Source organism: Manihot esculenta, chromosome 12 (assembly GCF_001659605.2).
Source record: "Manihot esculenta cultivar AM560-2 chromosome 12, M.esculenta_v8, whole genome shotgun sequence".
Taxonomy (NCBI): domain Eukaryota; kingdom Viridiplantae; phylum Streptophyta; class Magnoliopsida; order Malpighiales; family Euphorbiaceae; genus Manihot; species Manihot esculenta.
In genome coordinates, this window is record NC_035172.2 from 5,570,723 (window position 1) to 5,587,367 (window position 16,645).

The 16,645-nt window shown below is 31.8% G+C and overlaps 3 protein-coding genes across 14 annotated transcripts in view; 2 read left to right on the plus strand and 1 right to left on the minus strand.

Annotated features, from left to right (window-relative positions):
* LOC122721387 overlaps nucleotides 1–1,045 on the plus strand; it is a 21,027-nt gene extending 19,982 nt beyond the window's left edge. For 4 of the 5 annotated variants that reach the window (XR_006348054.1, XR_006348057.1, XR_006348058.1 and 1 more), the window contains one exon: nucleotides 638–1,045. The gene's annotated coding sequence lies outside the window, so the exon portion shown is untranslated. The remainder of the gene's footprint in view (nucleotides 1–637) is intronic. The other variant, XR_006348059.1, reaches the window with a different exon arrangement.
* A 1,231-nt stretch (nucleotides 1,046–2,276) lies between these two features.
* On the minus strand, nucleotides 2,277–6,447 carry LOC110628569. Of its 2 annotated transcripts, XM_043949147.1 has the most exons (6): nucleotides 5,785–6,447; nucleotides 4,450–5,579; nucleotides 4,020–4,125; nucleotides 3,790–3,882; nucleotides 2,889–3,572; nucleotides 2,277–2,787 (listed from the first exon to the last, which is right to left on the minus strand). In XM_043949147.1, the coding sequence occupies exons 1-3, from the start codon at nucleotides 6,134–6,136 to the stop codon at nucleotides 4,117–4,119; spliced, it is 1,491 nt and encodes a 496-aa protein (XP_043805082.1). In that variant the 5' UTR covers nucleotides 6,137–6,447; the 3' UTR covers nucleotides 2,277–2,787; nucleotides 2,889–3,572; nucleotides 3,790–3,882; nucleotides 4,020–4,116. The 2 variants fall into 2 exon arrangements, with proteins under 2 accessions (XP_043805082.1, XP_043805081.1); XM_043949146.1 differs by lacking the exon at nucleotides 4,020–4,125.
* Nucleotides 6,448–6,728: 281 nt separating this feature from the next.
* On the plus strand, nucleotides 6,729–15,435 carry LOC122721315 (GPN-loop GTPase 3-like). Of its 7 annotated transcripts, none has more exons than XR_006347877.1 (11): nucleotides 6,731–7,255; nucleotides 9,877–10,104; nucleotides 10,176–10,284; nucleotides 10,383–10,464; nucleotides 10,759–10,844; nucleotides 12,411–12,514; nucleotides 12,606–12,736; nucleotides 12,845–12,938; nucleotides 13,246–13,301; nucleotides 15,064–15,278; nucleotides 15,330–15,435. XR_006347877.1 is itself a non-coding variant. In XM_043948532.1 (11 exons), the coding sequence occupies exons 3-11, from the start codon at nucleotides 10,060–10,062 to the stop codon at nucleotides 15,158–15,160; spliced, it is 804 nt and encodes a 267-aa protein (XP_043804467.1). In that variant the 5' UTR covers nucleotides 6,731–7,255; nucleotides 9,439–9,607; nucleotides 10,038–10,059; the 3' UTR covers nucleotides 15,161–15,435. The 7 variants fall into 7 exon arrangements, 6 of the variants coding, with proteins under 6 accessions (XP_043804468.1, XP_043804467.1, XP_043804463.1 ...); XM_043948532.1 differs by adding an exon at nucleotides 9,439–9,607 and having other exon boundaries at nucleotides 10,038–10,104; nucleotides 15,064–15,435; XM_043948533.1 differs by having other exon boundaries at nucleotides 6,729–7,255; nucleotides 13,232–13,301; nucleotides 15,064–15,435.
* The last annotated feature ends 1,210 nt before the right edge of the window (nucleotides 15,436–16,645 follow it).

The window sequence follows — 16,645 nt, forward strand, 5'->3', positions numbered from 1 at the left end:
TTGTAAGTATGTCAGTATGTTTGTACTCACACTAACTTAAACTAATATTATGGGATCATCTTAATTGCATTTTAAATAGTTCAAATAATGACATGGACATTTTCAAAGTTCAAAATGCCATGAGAATTTTTTTGGTAAAGTTCAGGGTTTAAATATGGATTCGACTAATATTATATTAGCATTCATGATTTAGTTACTCATCACCACTGCATCGTCTAGCTAAACAATTCTCTAGCCCATCATTTGGATGGGGTGGCTTGGTCATTGTATCATTCCAAGCCCCTAGAAGTTGTAAGGTTTTTGTTTTATAACTGCATTGCCTTTGTATTTAAAGGCATTGAAGTATCTGAACAGTGATCATGGAGTTTATTTTGAGCTTTGCTGGCTATAAATTATATTTTTGCTTCATTTTAACAGTTATATTTGGCATTAATCTGAGTCCAAACAGTGATCGTGGAACTATTTCATGTCTCTATCTATTATGCCAACTGGTTTTCTATTTGTTTTTATTTACCGTCTACCATATATATACATCAAGTAGATAACCAATACATAACAACATTGCTAAATAGTGCTTAGAAGAAAGCTTTGCGAGATGCAATTCAACTAAGTTTTACGTTTATTATTGTATTTGTAGGCCTGGGTGCTGTGAAAACTGCAATCCCATGGATGCCTGATAATGAAGCTCTGTGAGATGTTGGCACATGTGTACACTTGTGATACATTCTGTCATTTATGGGCTTCTTGCCAAAGCAAGGGGAAAAAATTTCCAAAACTTATTACATGCTGAATTTTTTTCCAAATCATGATGGGATTTATTTGTCCACGGTGAATAGTTCAATTACTTTATCGATACTCTTGGTGTTAGCAAGACTATTGGCATGTAAAGTAAATAAATAAATAGAACTCCTTGTTATCTGGACGATGTCTTTGTCTGGAAAACTTCTTTTTAGAGTATAAGGACGTTTACATGGATGGGGCAACATTTGCTTTTACATTGTTACATATATTTGTTATAAATGAAAAAGGCAATAAGTTTAATTATTATGGTGAATTATGTGTGGTTGTAAATGATGCTGCAATGGAGAATTCTAAAAAGATTGGAGGTATGGATTTCCAACTGGAATTGGACCTGCGAAATTGTATGTAAATGGGTTAATTATGGATAATCTCTTCGATACCTAAATTAGTATTAGTAGAGAAAAGCAATAACATAATAATAGAGTTAGAATCTAACTTTGAAGGTGTTTGCCTGTTTGGCATAGTCAGCTTATAAGCTTTAAAATTTAAATGATCCGTTTATTGAAATTACCAAAAATGGTCCATTTATTTAAATTACCCGTTTGTTTATAATAACGTAATAAATTTTTTAACCAATTAATTTATTGTATTATCCTATGTACAATGGTTATAATTTTTTGATATGATTGATGATGGCTAACTATTGACCTGGACGCCTTAAGTTTTCGTACATATTGGAGCTTCTAAGAACCTCTATTACACACTTATCTACGCATGAAATTTTTTATATTTTATTTTAGTTTTGGCATTTCAAAAAAATTAATTACTATATAGATAATAGGAAATATTTGAATTATTTATTTGTTGTTATAGATTTAGTAAATTTTTATAATATTTACATACTAAAAGAAGTTCTAATTTAAATACATTCTATTATGATATTTTTCTAAATATATAACTTTAATCTACCAGAATATATCCAATTAAAAAAATATATTAACACTATTAAATTTTTAGTAGAATACATTTAATTTGTTTTTATATGAATATCAAAATTATAATGTCACAATTTTAATATTTACAAAAGATTTTATTAATATCAAAGTTAATTTACCTGATGAGAAAACTAGATTTTTTTTAATTTAATCTTTAGTTTAAATAATAAGCTTCTGTAAACATCTTTTTCATTCTTATAAAAAAATTTAAAAAATTAATATAAAACTTCAAATAATAATTAAAAAATAAAATGATGAATAATATAATGTGGAATTCTTGGAAAATCTGCACATAACCAAGCGATAAGAGAGCTGAGAGTGCTTTAACCAGGACTAGATATCAACTGTTCATTAGACCAGTTTATGCTTTTGGTTGAGCCTCTGTCTCCTGCAGAAGTTTTTGCTTTCTTGCAATCCCCATGTGTGCTTGTCCGTGCATTTCATAGATCCAGTTAAGTGTGGTTTTTTTGGTGAGAAAAGATTTATTGGAAACCAATCGTAAAGCTGTAAACGTTAGAAAGAAATGATAGGGATAGCAAATTCTGAACAAAATTTACCAGTACATAAATATTTATAGCTTGATTTTCAAGTTTTTACAGTTCATTGAGTTGGCAATTTGGACGGAATTTGTTCCACATAGATGTGGAAACCTCTCTTACATTGTCACAGAAGCATCTCAAAAGTGATAGAAATTGGTAACAACATTGAGACCTTGAACTTACAGAATTGGAGTCTAGAGCTTATGAGTTGTGAAATCAAGGGATAATCCTAGCAAACCAGTGCACTAGCTGGAGGCAGATTATCTGTGACACATCAAGTTAAGAAAATCCGATTCCACAGATATAAGTGGCAGGGAAAGAGTGAAGGAGAGGGAGGAAGAGATGTGGAGTTCTCCGAACGAAGTAATTCTCATTCCATCTCTACAGTGAACCAAACAAGTACTTAGGTTCCGAGCAAAAAAGTTCTGATCAATTCTTCATCCTGCACATCTATGTGTGTGGCTGGCTCTCCCACCTCACATTGATCAGTATGCAGGGTTGCACTCTGAAACCTAGCCATAGGTGAAAAAAATTGCAGTAATGAACATTCGGTACTTGAGACTTTTGTTCATATTGAAGTCTAAAGTAGCCATAAAAAGCATAAATCTCAAACCTTATGGCAGTGATTGCTGATGAAAAGTTCTTCTGCAAAGTTTAATCCCTAAAAAGCATGGGATTCCGTAGTATAGTCTGGACATGCTAACACACCATCTCATATGTACTCCACCAGCAAATCCCGAGTTAATCAGGTAATTTTATATTAACCATCCCTCAATTTGGAGATAGTTACACTTCAGTTCCTTGTCTTTAATTTGAACCACAAAATTTATAATATTTAAAAATGTCGTATAAAAATTATTTCCACTATTTATTGCTCATTTCTATAATAAAACTGATATGTGGCAGTATCACAATATAAAAATAAAAATTAAAAAATAGAAAATGCTACATAAGATATTTCCTATCCTCATACATGATACACCTCAAGAAGATAGTGTGTTGGCTGTGTGGCACGTTTAATTTCTTTAAGTTCTTATTTTCACTGTGATACTGCCACATACCGGTTCCATGGACAAATGAACGGAAAATGAATTAAGAGATTTTTTATGTAACATTTTTAAGAATGAGGGATGTTTATGTAATATTTTTAATTTATGGTAACCAATTGAATATGAGGAACTGAAATGTAACAACCTCTAAAGTTGATGATGATTGATATAATATGAATTACCTAAGTTAATCAGTTGAGCAGATATGACACCAGAAAGAATTCTGCTTGCAACAAGATATTGCCCATCTGAAAAAGAATTGATTTTCAAATGTTAAAGAAGGAAAAACAAAATGAAACTAACAAATGCATAAGACCTGATCACGGCATTCCTTTCATCTTGCAACTTAATAAGTATAGAATTTTGACTAAGCATATTGGGAGAAGCACAAAAGAATTTTGTGTCCCACTTGTTTGCTTGACAAGATGAAGAATATCGAATTAGAGATGATGCTTGAAGTCCTACCTATGCTGCAAATAGTAAGCAGCATCACTTAGCAAAAACCCATTTCATCCATGTAGAAAAGCAAAACTTTGAGAGGTGGTCAGGCAAGTCAACCTGCAGAACATAATTGATGATCAGTTAAGCTGAAAGTGCATTCTTACAAGGATACATGTATCTTAACTAAGATCAGCATTCTTTATACACAACATGAATATGGAGGCAAGAGGAAGGACCAATAGGATGGAAAATACCTATTTATTAAGATAAAGCCTCAGGCAGACTGATGAAGACTATCAGAAAAGATGTTAACTTCAATCAATACTTTTGCAACTCGGAGAAACAAGCGTCTCAAAATATCTACTCAAAAAAGTATTGGTAGAGCTATTACTAATCTTCCAACTACGTGAAAGGTACTAAATTTAACCTCAATAAGGAAAAACCAAAATTAGCTTAAAATACACATTGACAATTGATTTAATAACAGGTGATCAACAAATCTCAGGCATATTTGATTAATCAGAAAAAGGCCACATGAAGATGTTTTCGAAATATTTTTAGATTACTACATAATCATAATAGAACATTCCTCACATGTATTATGCAAGTTAACAGAGTGAAGTGGTAAAAGAAATGCTGTGATAAAATAAAGTAAATAGTTCCTAATACGGATGATTAACTTACATTGGTCCATGATGCAGAAAATCCATCAGTGGAAAGCAACCAACTTCCAGCCTTAGATTGCAAACCTAGCTGATTATTTGAGGTGTCGAGATCCAGCAGCTCATTCTCATAGAATTCCTCATCATCAAAGTTCCTTTTCTTTTTTCTACTTTTCTTTTTCTTCCTGCGCTTTCTCTTAACTGATGCAACATTATCCAATTCATAGTCACTTTCTTCTGACAATCCAACGTGATGTAGCATTGCATATTTATCAGACTTTTGGAAACTTATACCATTATTTGAAAATAAAGATTCCCAGGATTCTGAAATTCGGCTTTCGTCTGATAATGCATAATGAATAACCCAAGACTGAAGCCCCAAGAACTTAATTGCTTCTGTTGTCTTCATCTTGAAGCATTCATTCAGTAAAGGATCCAAGCTGTTTCCCGTGCTTGAGATTGTGCATATCTGAGATACAATGTCCTTGATTTTTGTTTGTTCCTCCTGCGACTCTTCATCATGCACAAGCCGCAGAAGCTGGCGTCCTTGATTGATAACAGCATTTAACAGAAGCAGCTGATCAAAAGATTCACAATCATTGAATCTAGAAAGTGCAAACTCAAGCCAACAAGATGAGTTACCAAAATCCACTGGTTCCATATTCATGCTTAAATATGTATGAAGCAATTCCAGAACAGTGAACAATTCCCTGTCTCCAAGAGTGATAAGGAGGCGGTTACACAAAAAGGAAAAAGATTCATTCATAAGAAACTGACTTATAACTTCCCATACATCTCTTGAATCCTCTTTGTACATCAAGCCAACAAAAAATTCGACAAAGTACTTGGTATCAAGGAACAAAATATCACCATCTCTCAAGGACTCAGCAAACTCAGTGGAAGACCAAAATTCAGGTACATTGTCAAGAAAATTTTCCACTGTTCGTTGGACATCCAAATCAAGAAAGTAATGAGGCTTTGTAGCCACCACAGCAGGGGATTGCCCATGTTTTCCTTTCCACTCAAGCTCCTCCCAACATATATCACGATTCACAAATGCAAATTGCGATAATGCTTTGGCACCCTTTTTGTGATCCAATCCACCCCCATTAGCAAAATTTGAAAACCATTGCGTTATACGCTTTGGATTTCCTGCATGCATCAATAGCATAGATCCATAGAAAGGATTAATAGTTTCACTTCATGCATTCAATTAAGCTACTTTCACTATATAAACATAGAGAAGAGGCCAATTTGAAAACATTCTTTCAGAAAAGGAATCTTTGCAAGAAACAAGTAAACATAAAGGAAATGCATTTATAAACTACAAATTGTCCAATAGATAAAACCCACTTGCCTGCAAAGAACTTCTCAAGCATATAACTTCTCTTGGCTATGATGGGTCCAGCTTTCCGCGGCTGCTTCTCAAATATCATTTGCAGGAGCTGGGAAGCCAAACTATGATTTGTAGGCCTGGTTCTCAGTAAGTTCACAAAGAGGTCCCGCTGCTGGCGGGAGGTCAAGGAAGTAATGCCTGATATTGTACTGCAAAGCCATAAACGAGCTTCTGCTCGACCGCCAGCAGTCATCAACGACCAGATAAGGGATTGCAATTGGTTCAAAAGCGATATCCATTGTTTGGCAACGACACTATCTCCACGAACTCCATCTTCTTTCCAGTTAGGTTCCGACAAAAACAAGCGAACCATTGTTTATTTCCTGTATCAATATTCTCTTTCTAGTGCCCAAAAACAGGTCCTGACGAGTCTCAGTTGGATGACAACTCAATCTCAAGATCTCACATGAATCAAACTAGATATGCAAATTCCGAAAGCAACACGTTAAAAAAGGCGAAAATTTGTGAACTGAAATGGAAACAAGAAACTCCTCTGATCCTCTCCGACAACAACAAGGCGAAGAAAAAAATCTCTCTGGTTTTGGGTTTCTCGAAAGAACAATTAATAAAACGGCGAGAATGAGGAAGAGGAAGAGAAAAGGAGAACGGGCTTTTTGCTTAATAAGGGTTAAAAAATAATTAATTCCTAAATCTAAATGCTGATGTAAAAATTATTTCTTAAATCAGACTTAATTTAGGGATTAAATTTTTTAAAAAAATAAAAAAATTAAAAAATTAAAATCAATACCTACCACAAGTGGTAAAGTTAGGAATTACAGGCGGGGAGGGTTTTCACGGTCCGGGTAGGGTTTGATTTGGGTGATCATATACCCGTTTTTGGAATTTAATGATAGGATACCCATTACCCAAACCCGTTATTATATTAACAAAACTAATCCTAATCCCAAACTTCTTTTTACATTTTACTCGAGTCTTCCCTCTCTCCTTCGGCGCTCTCTCCCCACTTCCCTTCACATAATTCCCAATCGAAGCCTCTCTCCCCAGACGACTCCCGGCAGTCCAGTCGGCACCGGCGACTTCTCCTTTTTCTCTTCAGGGACGATAAATCTTCTCTCTCCCCAGTCAGCGATATCTCCTTCTCCCTCCCGTCGGCGACATCTCCCACTTCCCGGTCAGCGCCTCTCTCTCCCACTTCACCAGCCCAGTCGGTACCGGCGACGTCTCCTTTCTCTCCCCAGTCATATCTCCTTCTCTCCTCTCCAGTGTGGCGACATCTCCCACTTTCCAGTTGGAGACAACTCTTCCCTCTCCCTAGTCGGAGACGGCATCGGCTACATCTCATTCTCTCTTCCCAGTCGGTTACTCTTTCCAATTGACTCTTCTCTCCCCCACATCACTGACACTGCCGGAGACAACCCTTCTCTCCCCAATCGGCGTCGGCGACGTCTCCGTTGACTGGAACTCTCTTCAGGTTTGGAATCAAATTTTTTGATAATCAATATCTTTTATGTGTTTATATACTTTTAATCTTATTATTTAGATACTGTTAAAAAATCTGATTATTTGCTATTTGATTACTGTGTTGATTTTTAGGATTTATGGACTATTAATCTGATTTATGGACTAAAAGTTGCCATTAAAGATTTTAAAATTATGGACTTTTAATCTGATTATCTGATTATTTGCTATTTGATCACTGTTAACCTGATAATCAAGAACTTTTTAGTTGCTGTTAAAATATGTTGATGTTAATATTTAAGAAAAATATGTGTTAATTTTCCAGAATGATATTTGATGTAGTGAAGATTATAAATCCTAAGTACTCTATATAATCCATCTATCTAATTCGTGTCTTTGAGTATTTTTCCAATGTTTCTACTGCAGGATTGTGCATATCCTGCAGATAGTTTATTATGAAAATTATTGCAAGTTCTCCACTTTATTTACAATTTATGTTTTAAGTGTTGGTAGTTTATTTGTGAGTTAAATTATTGATCTGTAAGTTTGATTTTTATTTTTTTTATTCCAATGTCCATTATTTTGCAACTGTAATATTCTAATTTTTTTATATTTATTTTTTTTTAAGGTTTTCAAGCACAATTTATTACTGGAGATTTAAATGAAAGATTGGATATATTTTATGTTTAATCAAGATAGTTTAATGAACTTTAAAATTTTATATTGGATAAATAATTGATTAATGGTTGTGTTATGATAAATTTGTAATATATTTATTTTGTTTTAGTATATTTAAATTTCTTAATTCTTGGTTATGTGGGTTATAATATTTAAATTTTTAATTTTTTTTTTCATTAATTGAAGTAGAAAAATCGGGTTTAGTGGTTCGTGTATCTTGCGGGGTATGGATAGTAAAATTAAAATACTAAATTGGTTTGGGACGAATTCGAAAGCTTTATATATAATCGAATTCGTATTCGAATATTCTCAATTTTGCGGGTATTTCACCGGTTGCTATCCCTTGGTAAAGTATTATATAGCTATTAATTTATCCTAAAATTTATAATTTAATTTATATTTTTAATTAATAAATAATTTAATTTTTAAAATTTTATTTTATTAATAAAATATTTATTTTTTTAAATTTATTATTATTGATAAAAAATAAATTACGAACTTTTTAATATATATCAAAAATATTTTACACTAATTTTATATTAAATATTTTATTTATTATATAAATTTTTAAATTTTAAATTCTTTAATTTGTAATTTATATTAAAATATTTATAATAATTTTATGTTAAATATTTTCATCATGAATTCTTAACATCTAAATTTATTAATTTTAAATTTATATCTAAGATTTTTTATTGAAATTTTTTATTAAATATTTTTTCAACATTACTAATGTATTTTTTATAAAATTTAAATAATTTTTTAAAATATATTACAATTTACTAATAAATAAAATAAAATATAAAAATTTAACTTAAATTATTAATATTAATATAATCAAAATATTTAATGTAATATCGCTGTAAAATGTGAAAAATATAGTTTTTAAAATTTTATTTTATTAATAGAATAATTATTTTATTAAAATTCATTGTTAAATTATAATTATTTAATTATTTAAAATTTATTTTTTATAATAATTTAATTTTTATATTTAAAATTATATAAAATTATAATAAAATATTTTGATATAAATTAAAAATTTAAAAATTTATAATAAATAAAATATTTAATATAAAATTATTGTGAAATATTTGAGATGTATATTGAAAATTAAAAAAATTGGATTTAAAAATTAAGAATTTATTTATTTTTTTCATAAGTAATAATAAATTTAAGAGAATAAATATTTAATAAGAAAATTAAAAATTAAATTATTATTATTTTAAAATATAAATTAAATTAAAATTTTATTAAAGTTTAAAGATTATAATATAAATTATATTATAATATAAATTATATTATAATATAAATTATATTATAATATAAATTAACTTTTAATATATATTATTACACCTTACCGCTAACCAGTGCGGCAAAGTATTAATTTTTATTATTATTATATCACTTTTGTAAAGTATGATATTTTTTGAAAATTTTTACTGCACAAATTTTCCATATTAAGGTTTAGTAGGGCAGGGGTGTCTCTGTGCTTAAAACGCGCCGTTTTCCTGACAGAACGATTGAAACGGTGCGTTTTTGAAGTGCTGCCTTCTTGGAAGGCCAGAGGAGCCCATTTTAAGCCCTAACAAGAAAAGACGTGTCTGGCAAGTCGCTTTTATTTCAACACAAGCTCCCAATAGCTTCTTGCTTTAGCACTCCATCTTCAAATTCTTCTTCTTCGGAGGTAACCTCTAGCTCAAGCATGGAATTGATTCCAATCGCTATTTTACCTTTCGTGTTCTTTGATCGATGACAATTTATTTTTAGTTGTCTATAATTTAATGCTTTTTTTTTTTAATTGTTGGTATTATATCTGCAAAGTGTGGTGTCTGAATTAGAGTTACAATCCAAACGATTGCTTCGGTAAAATTATTTGAGAGTAATGTCATCGGAAGAGTGTTTGTGGAATTTGGAAATGAATTATTTTTTTATTTGTTATTAATGATATATCAGATTCTTGAAATGTTGGGTCTTCCTCAGCGCTGTCAATGGCTATATCTCATTTCCTGAAATTCTTGTTTGCCATTGGTGTTTGGTGTACTGTTTATGTTACCGTTGCAATAATTTCCTATTTCCGGGGCTTCAGCTCTCTCCGTGCCTTCTGATTAGCGCAGCTAGCAGTTTGAAGAAGCTACAATGGGCTATGCACAACTTGTAATTGGCCCTGCAGGCAGTGGGAAGGTGATTTACTTGAACATAACAGTTTTTTATCATCTGTTTTTAACCTCGTATTATTAACACACACTCTGCAGTCCACATATTGCTCTAGTTTGTACCAACACTGTGAAACAGTTGGGCGGTCAATAAACATTGTGAACCTCGATCCTGCGGCAGAAAATTTTGACTATCCTGTGGCTATGGGTGAGTAGAGTCCATATATTACTTGTTTGATATTTTTGTGATGTAGATTGTTTATTTATTTGTTTAGTCTTTGAGGTCTAATTCACGTTTCTTTGCAGATATCAGGGAACTCATTTCCTTGGATGATGTTATGGAGGAACTGGGTCTCGGTCCCAATGGAGCTCTGATTTATTGCATGGAGTATCCTTTTTTCCTTGTGTCATCAGCGGCTGGAGTCTTTTTCATTTTCCTGCTAATTAAAAATTTTCTTTTACTTGGTTGATTTTATCAAATATGATTATAGATTTTTTCTCAATGTAAGAAAGCTTATATGAATTGCTTGGTGCATGGTGAGATATCACTGTTTTATTTCCCCTTGTTTGCTGTCTCTCTCTGTGTTGTGATATCTTTGCACTTAAATATTTTGAAGACTGGGCTTTTCTTTTCAGTCTTTTGAATTTGGTGTCATTTGAGTGGCCTTAATCTGAATGATAGAGAGCTTGAAGACAATCTGGATGACTGGTTGGCAGAAGAGCTGGAAAATTACAGGGATGATGACTATCTAGTTTTTGACTGCCCAGGTGAGTCCATACGCTTCTCTGTTGTGCATTTTATATAGGACTATGTATGCAACTATGTTTGAAGAGCAAATGTATGTGTCAAGAATAAATCATGAGGAAGAGCAAATGTATGCTTGGAGAGCAAAAGTATGTTTTGTTGTTGCTAGGAGAGTTCTATACTTTCTAATGGACATGTTAGGTAGATGCATGTTTCATGTAACTGGATTACTGGAAGACATACTTGCATGTACGCATGGTGATGCGGAACCCAGGATCAACACGTGATTAAAAACATACAACTTGATAAAGAATAAAGCAAAGATATCTTTCAGAAGGTTGCTCTACTACATACCTAACCAACGAATGTAATTAGAAACATAGATAATGGAGCGAAGGTTGGTCTATCACACCCCTAACCAACCAATGTGATTAGAAATATAGATAATCAAGCGATTTCAGCTTCGAGAACGCCACAAGAAATTCTTGATAAGTTAAACTAAATATGGAGGTGATTCATATTAGAATGCTACAAGGTTAAATCTTGATAAGTTACTAAATAATAGAGAAAAACCAAATATTATTTATAACATCATCTTTTATTCATTGGCTAATTGTGGCTGTCATCTTAAAGATGTTTTAGCCTCCAAACCCTAATTCTATTGTTGGAAGGTGTAATTATAATATAGGAAGGTATCTAGTCAAATAATCAAACTTAGATTGCATTAAAGATCATTTTTCTAAATTGTCTTGGAGAAATCTCCTTTCTAAATGAGCTGCACAAATTTAGCTTCTAATATATGCCAAATTAATTTAAAACAAATCCTACAAAATACTAAAATACCAAAATAACAAAATTGATCTAAGTGCAATTTGGCCATGCATGCATTACTCGATCTTAAATTGTATTGCGCGTCTATATGTGTTGAAGAGATTGTGGTTTGTTTCGTTATTCTTCCATACTTTTCAAATATAATTCTCATCTCAGAAGCCTTGAATTAAGTGATGGTAACTTCGATTTGTCATGATTTGGACTTTTCCATATTGAATTCGTATCATTCTCTCGTTCCTTGAAAAGATTCATCATATTAAATCCTTATCATTCTCTCGTTCCTTAAAAAGATTTGTCATATTAAATCTGTATCATTCTCTCGTTCCTTGAGAAGTTTCGTTCTCGAATATTCAACTATAATGACAAGAAAACAATCGACATACATGGGATCTTTTTAAATTCAATCTGAAATTTGGCGAACGAAGCACTAATTTTGAATGCACCTTTTTTCACTTCATTATAATTAATCTTTACAGATTATCCCCCCAAAAAAAGTGTCTACCATTATAATGCTTAAATATTTTTTTATTGTCTAATTTCTTTCAGAGACTGTATAAAATATAAAATTCATAGAATTGAGATGAGGAATTTCCTTTGATGGCATTAGTTTATGGCAAACCATGAGAATTGAATCTAAAGATCCATAATCTCTTTGTTTATGCTATGTAAGACATTCATTAGCTTGTAATTTGTTTAATACTTGTTTTTTCTTCAATTAAAAAAGGTGCTAATTCTTATGTCCTTCATATGCTTTATAGGCCAGATAGAACTTTTTTCACATGTGCCGGTGCTTCGGAACTTTGTGGAGCATTTGAAGAGTAAAAATTTCAATGTCTGTGCTGTTTACTTGATTGATTCACAGGTTTGTTGTGTGCTTCTATTGTTTTTAACTTTGTCACTCACTACCTTTTCATTGATCACTCTCTCACAATGCCTAATTTCATTTGTTTTAGTTCATCACTGATGTGACCAAGTTTATCAGTGGATGCATGGCATCTCTTTCTGCAATGGTACAACTTGAATTGCCTCATGTTAATATCCTCTCCAAAATGGACCTCGTAACCAACAAAAAGGATATTGAAGAGTGGGCTCCTTAATCCTCTATTCCTCTTTCCTACTGTATATGCATGTTTTTCTATTTTATTTGTTTTTTAATATGCTGGTGTATTTTCTATTCTATTTTAACGTTCAGTTACTTGAATCCGGAGCCTCGTGCCTTGTTGTCAGAACTGAATCAACGCATGGCCCCACAGTTTTTAAAGCTAAATAAAGCTTTGATTGAACTGGTAAGTAATTAAGCATTGGTTCCGCAATGCACTTTTCATGTTTCATTATTACATCCTGTTGGTTGCATGATCTTAATTCCTTCATGAAAGAATTTTTTTTAAAGAGGTTTGTGGAGGGAGAAGGAAAGAATAATTTTTCATAACTTGGACGTCGCTTTGTTTTGTGCATCTACTTGGAGTTTTAAGTTTATTTATGCATGTGTGAAATTATTTTCTACCTCTAGGAGAAAGTTCAGTATATATTTTTATTATCTTACTAATGTTTATTTGATTATTACTATTATAATGGTTAGTTTTTAATGGTCAGGTGGATGAGTATAGCATGGTGAATTTTGTTCCGCTTGACCTAAGGAAGGAGAGCAGGTAGTCTCTCCATTTCTCTCTCTTTTATGTACATGTTTAGGTGCTTGATTTATTTATTTTACAAAAATGTGTATATACTTAGAATCATTATTTTTCATATGATGCAACTATATTTTTTCTTTTTTGGATGCCTTAATGGTTTGTACCTCTTTATATCCAAAATAACTACTCCCTTGGTCCCATAAAGATAAGACATTTTTCCTTTTTTATCTGTCCCAAAATTAAATGCAACTTTGCTTTTTGACATGGTAACTTGTTGTTTAGCTTTCTGATCTATCCCTATTTAATATGTATTAAAAAAAATTATTAGTTTGAAGAATAAATTGGTAATGAAACAATATGTAGAAGTTACATTAGGAAAAACAATATAGAAGTTCTTGCTCTTAACTATATTATCTATAATTTCTTAATCCATGTAAAGAAACAAATAGACCTATCATTTTAGGACTGTATAATAATTATGCTCAAGTTCCTAAAAACCCCAAAATCTGTTCCATTTGTAAACCATTGGAATTTTATGCATATATTTTTATTTTTGTACAATCGATATTGGCATGTTGCCCAAGAAGCAGGTGTTTGCACTTGCATTTATTATTCCTACTTTGGAGTGAACCTAACTTATATCATTATCCCATCTAAGAACATTATACTCACTCTAATATTTGAGTGTTATTAGATGGGTGCTTTGCTACAAGTGTCTCAGTCATTAATAAACTTTCAAATAATTCATTAGTTGGCATTTGATAAATTAGAGGGAGAGCATAGTCACCTCAGGCTCTAGGCATAGACTCCAACCTTAGCACCTCTACAGGAGAAGGCAGGCAATTCACCAGCTCAAGGCTCAAGGCTCTAGAAATGCGCGCTTTTTTATTTCTACATTTGGCAAGCACTTTAATTGGCACAAAGCACTACCACTCAACTTAAAACTTGCAATCTATCATAATCCAACGGTGATACATTAGGAAGTTTTCAGAATTAGTATGGCTGATATAATTAGTCACCAAAATAACATCAAACCACCACAGGCGTGTTCGGAGACCTTACAACAATGTTTTGCTGGGTTCTTAATTTTATTTATTTATTTGATATTTCTGATTTATCTTCTCTTTCAAAGAAGATACTAACACACTATTTAGGTAAGTTATTCCTTGATTATTTAACATCTATTTATAAAGTAATATTAATGTTTTATTCAGATTCTTTATTTGTAGGTTATCTAAGACTGCATTTTTCTCTTTTTGTTTTTTTTCTGATGCTAGTAGAATTATTTGGACCATTTTGTGAATATGAAAAATCTAAGGTGTTTTTAGTGTCCAAAGTTTGTGTTTATTTTATTTTCAACAAGTTCTATAGAAAAAGGATATTAATAGTAAAATCTTTGCTTTATCATGTTTATGCTTATTAATGCGTTGTATACTAGTAATTTTAGAAGTTTGATTAAACAGAGTTATATCTAATATTATTTTATTTTATTTATTTTTTTGTGCCTTAACTCATTGAGGCTTGCACCTGGTCTCTAAGACCCTTGCGCTTTAATGCGCCTTGAGCCTTTAGTAACGGGAGAGAGCATATCTAGATATGAAATCTTCAAAAGAAGCAGCTGTTGTAACTGCGTCATTGGATGGGGCACTTGTAAATTGTAGTTTAGGAATGAATATTAAGAAAGCTATTCTGTCAAGTCATTGAGAATTTAATTGGTTATTTTGATAGAGGCTGATATCTTGCAACTCATATGGTTGGTTGGTTGGTTTTAATTGTGCAGCATACAGTATGTTTTGGGGCAAATAGACAACTGCATTCAATATGGAGAAGATGCGGATGTAAAGGTTAGAGATTTTGATCCACCGGATGAAGACTAGACCTGCTATGTCAACGCATAATGTTACCAAGGATACTGGCGTGGTTGCAACCATTCCATTAAATGAACACTCCTTTTGACTTTGTAATCACATTAAAGAAAGTTTGTTGAGTAGTGCTGGTCATAATTTGGTGATCGATGTGCACAGTTTCGAGGCTCCTCTTCCTGAATTGTCTCAGATTTTATTTGCTCATATCTGTGGGGTTGCCTTTTGCTTTTTCCCCTCTCTCCAAAAAATAAAAAAAATGGTGCTGAGCAGAAATCTCTTTTAACTTATTCGGTTTCTTTTTGTCATATTTTGGATTCATTTTACTCTCCTTAAAAACCTTTTCTTGTTCTCTCCACGCTTTTAAAAACAATCGGCAAGACTTGCGTGTGTTATCTCTCTCTTGGGTTTGGATCTTATTTTTGTTGTTGATTCTTGATTTTATTGTTGGTTTGTTTTTTCTATTGAGATTTGGTTTTTATTTTTACATGTTGAATTTATCTCTTGTTTTTGCTAGTTCTTGATTAGCATAAGTAGTTAGTAGATTCTTAGGTTTCAATTTTATATAATGGAGTTCGATGAATATAGATGTATTTTTTTATTTTTCAATTTTAAAAGTTTAAAAAATATTTTTAAAGATAAATATTTGACAGAGTTATCATTTACTTTTTAATTTAGATTTAATTGGACTAATTAAGTTGAAATTGAAAGATATAGTTAAAGGTTAAAATGGACAAAATTATTTATGAGTTTTTAGTCTTTTTATTAATTTTTTCTCCTCCAAATCACAAATCCTCTATCTGAAATCCTCTCTTCATTGGATCAAGAATTACACTTGCCACCTCAATATCATTATTGTAAAACTCAAATGAGGTGGCCCATCTGCTTTTAGAAATGGGAAGTGGGCATTTAGAACTGTTTTAAAGGATGATTGTTACATGAGCATATGGTTGTTTGGAAATTAATACAAATTGCTTTGAGAATCAAAATACCCAAAGTGATGTCGAAAGCAATTCCAACTCAAAAAAACAAAACATGCTTTAAACTCAATATTTCATAGTGCTTTTCTTACTTTTTCACTTAAATACCCATATTCGTCAATAGTTTTCTACCTATACAAAGATGTCTCATACCCCTCCACAATCTGAATTTTCATCTCCCTTTGCTCAGACTTCGAAGCACAACAGCCAGTAGCACATTTTCGACTCTAAGTCTAGCCTCTCTAATTGTATTAGTATTGGATAGATACAGAATAATTGTGTAAATAAAAATCCAAACATAATCAAGTTGATTGATACATTTCCACACAAAAAGAACTTGCAAATTGGGTTTGAGTTCATGGAAATCGATAAAAGAGACGGGCAAGAAATGTTGGGTGAAAAGAAACATATATAGGAGGAATAAATGAATTTTAAATTTGAAATCTTATTAAAGGGATCTTTGAGCAAGAGGAAGAAGATGTAAAAGAGAGAATTAATTAATGATGATAGTTTTATCTTT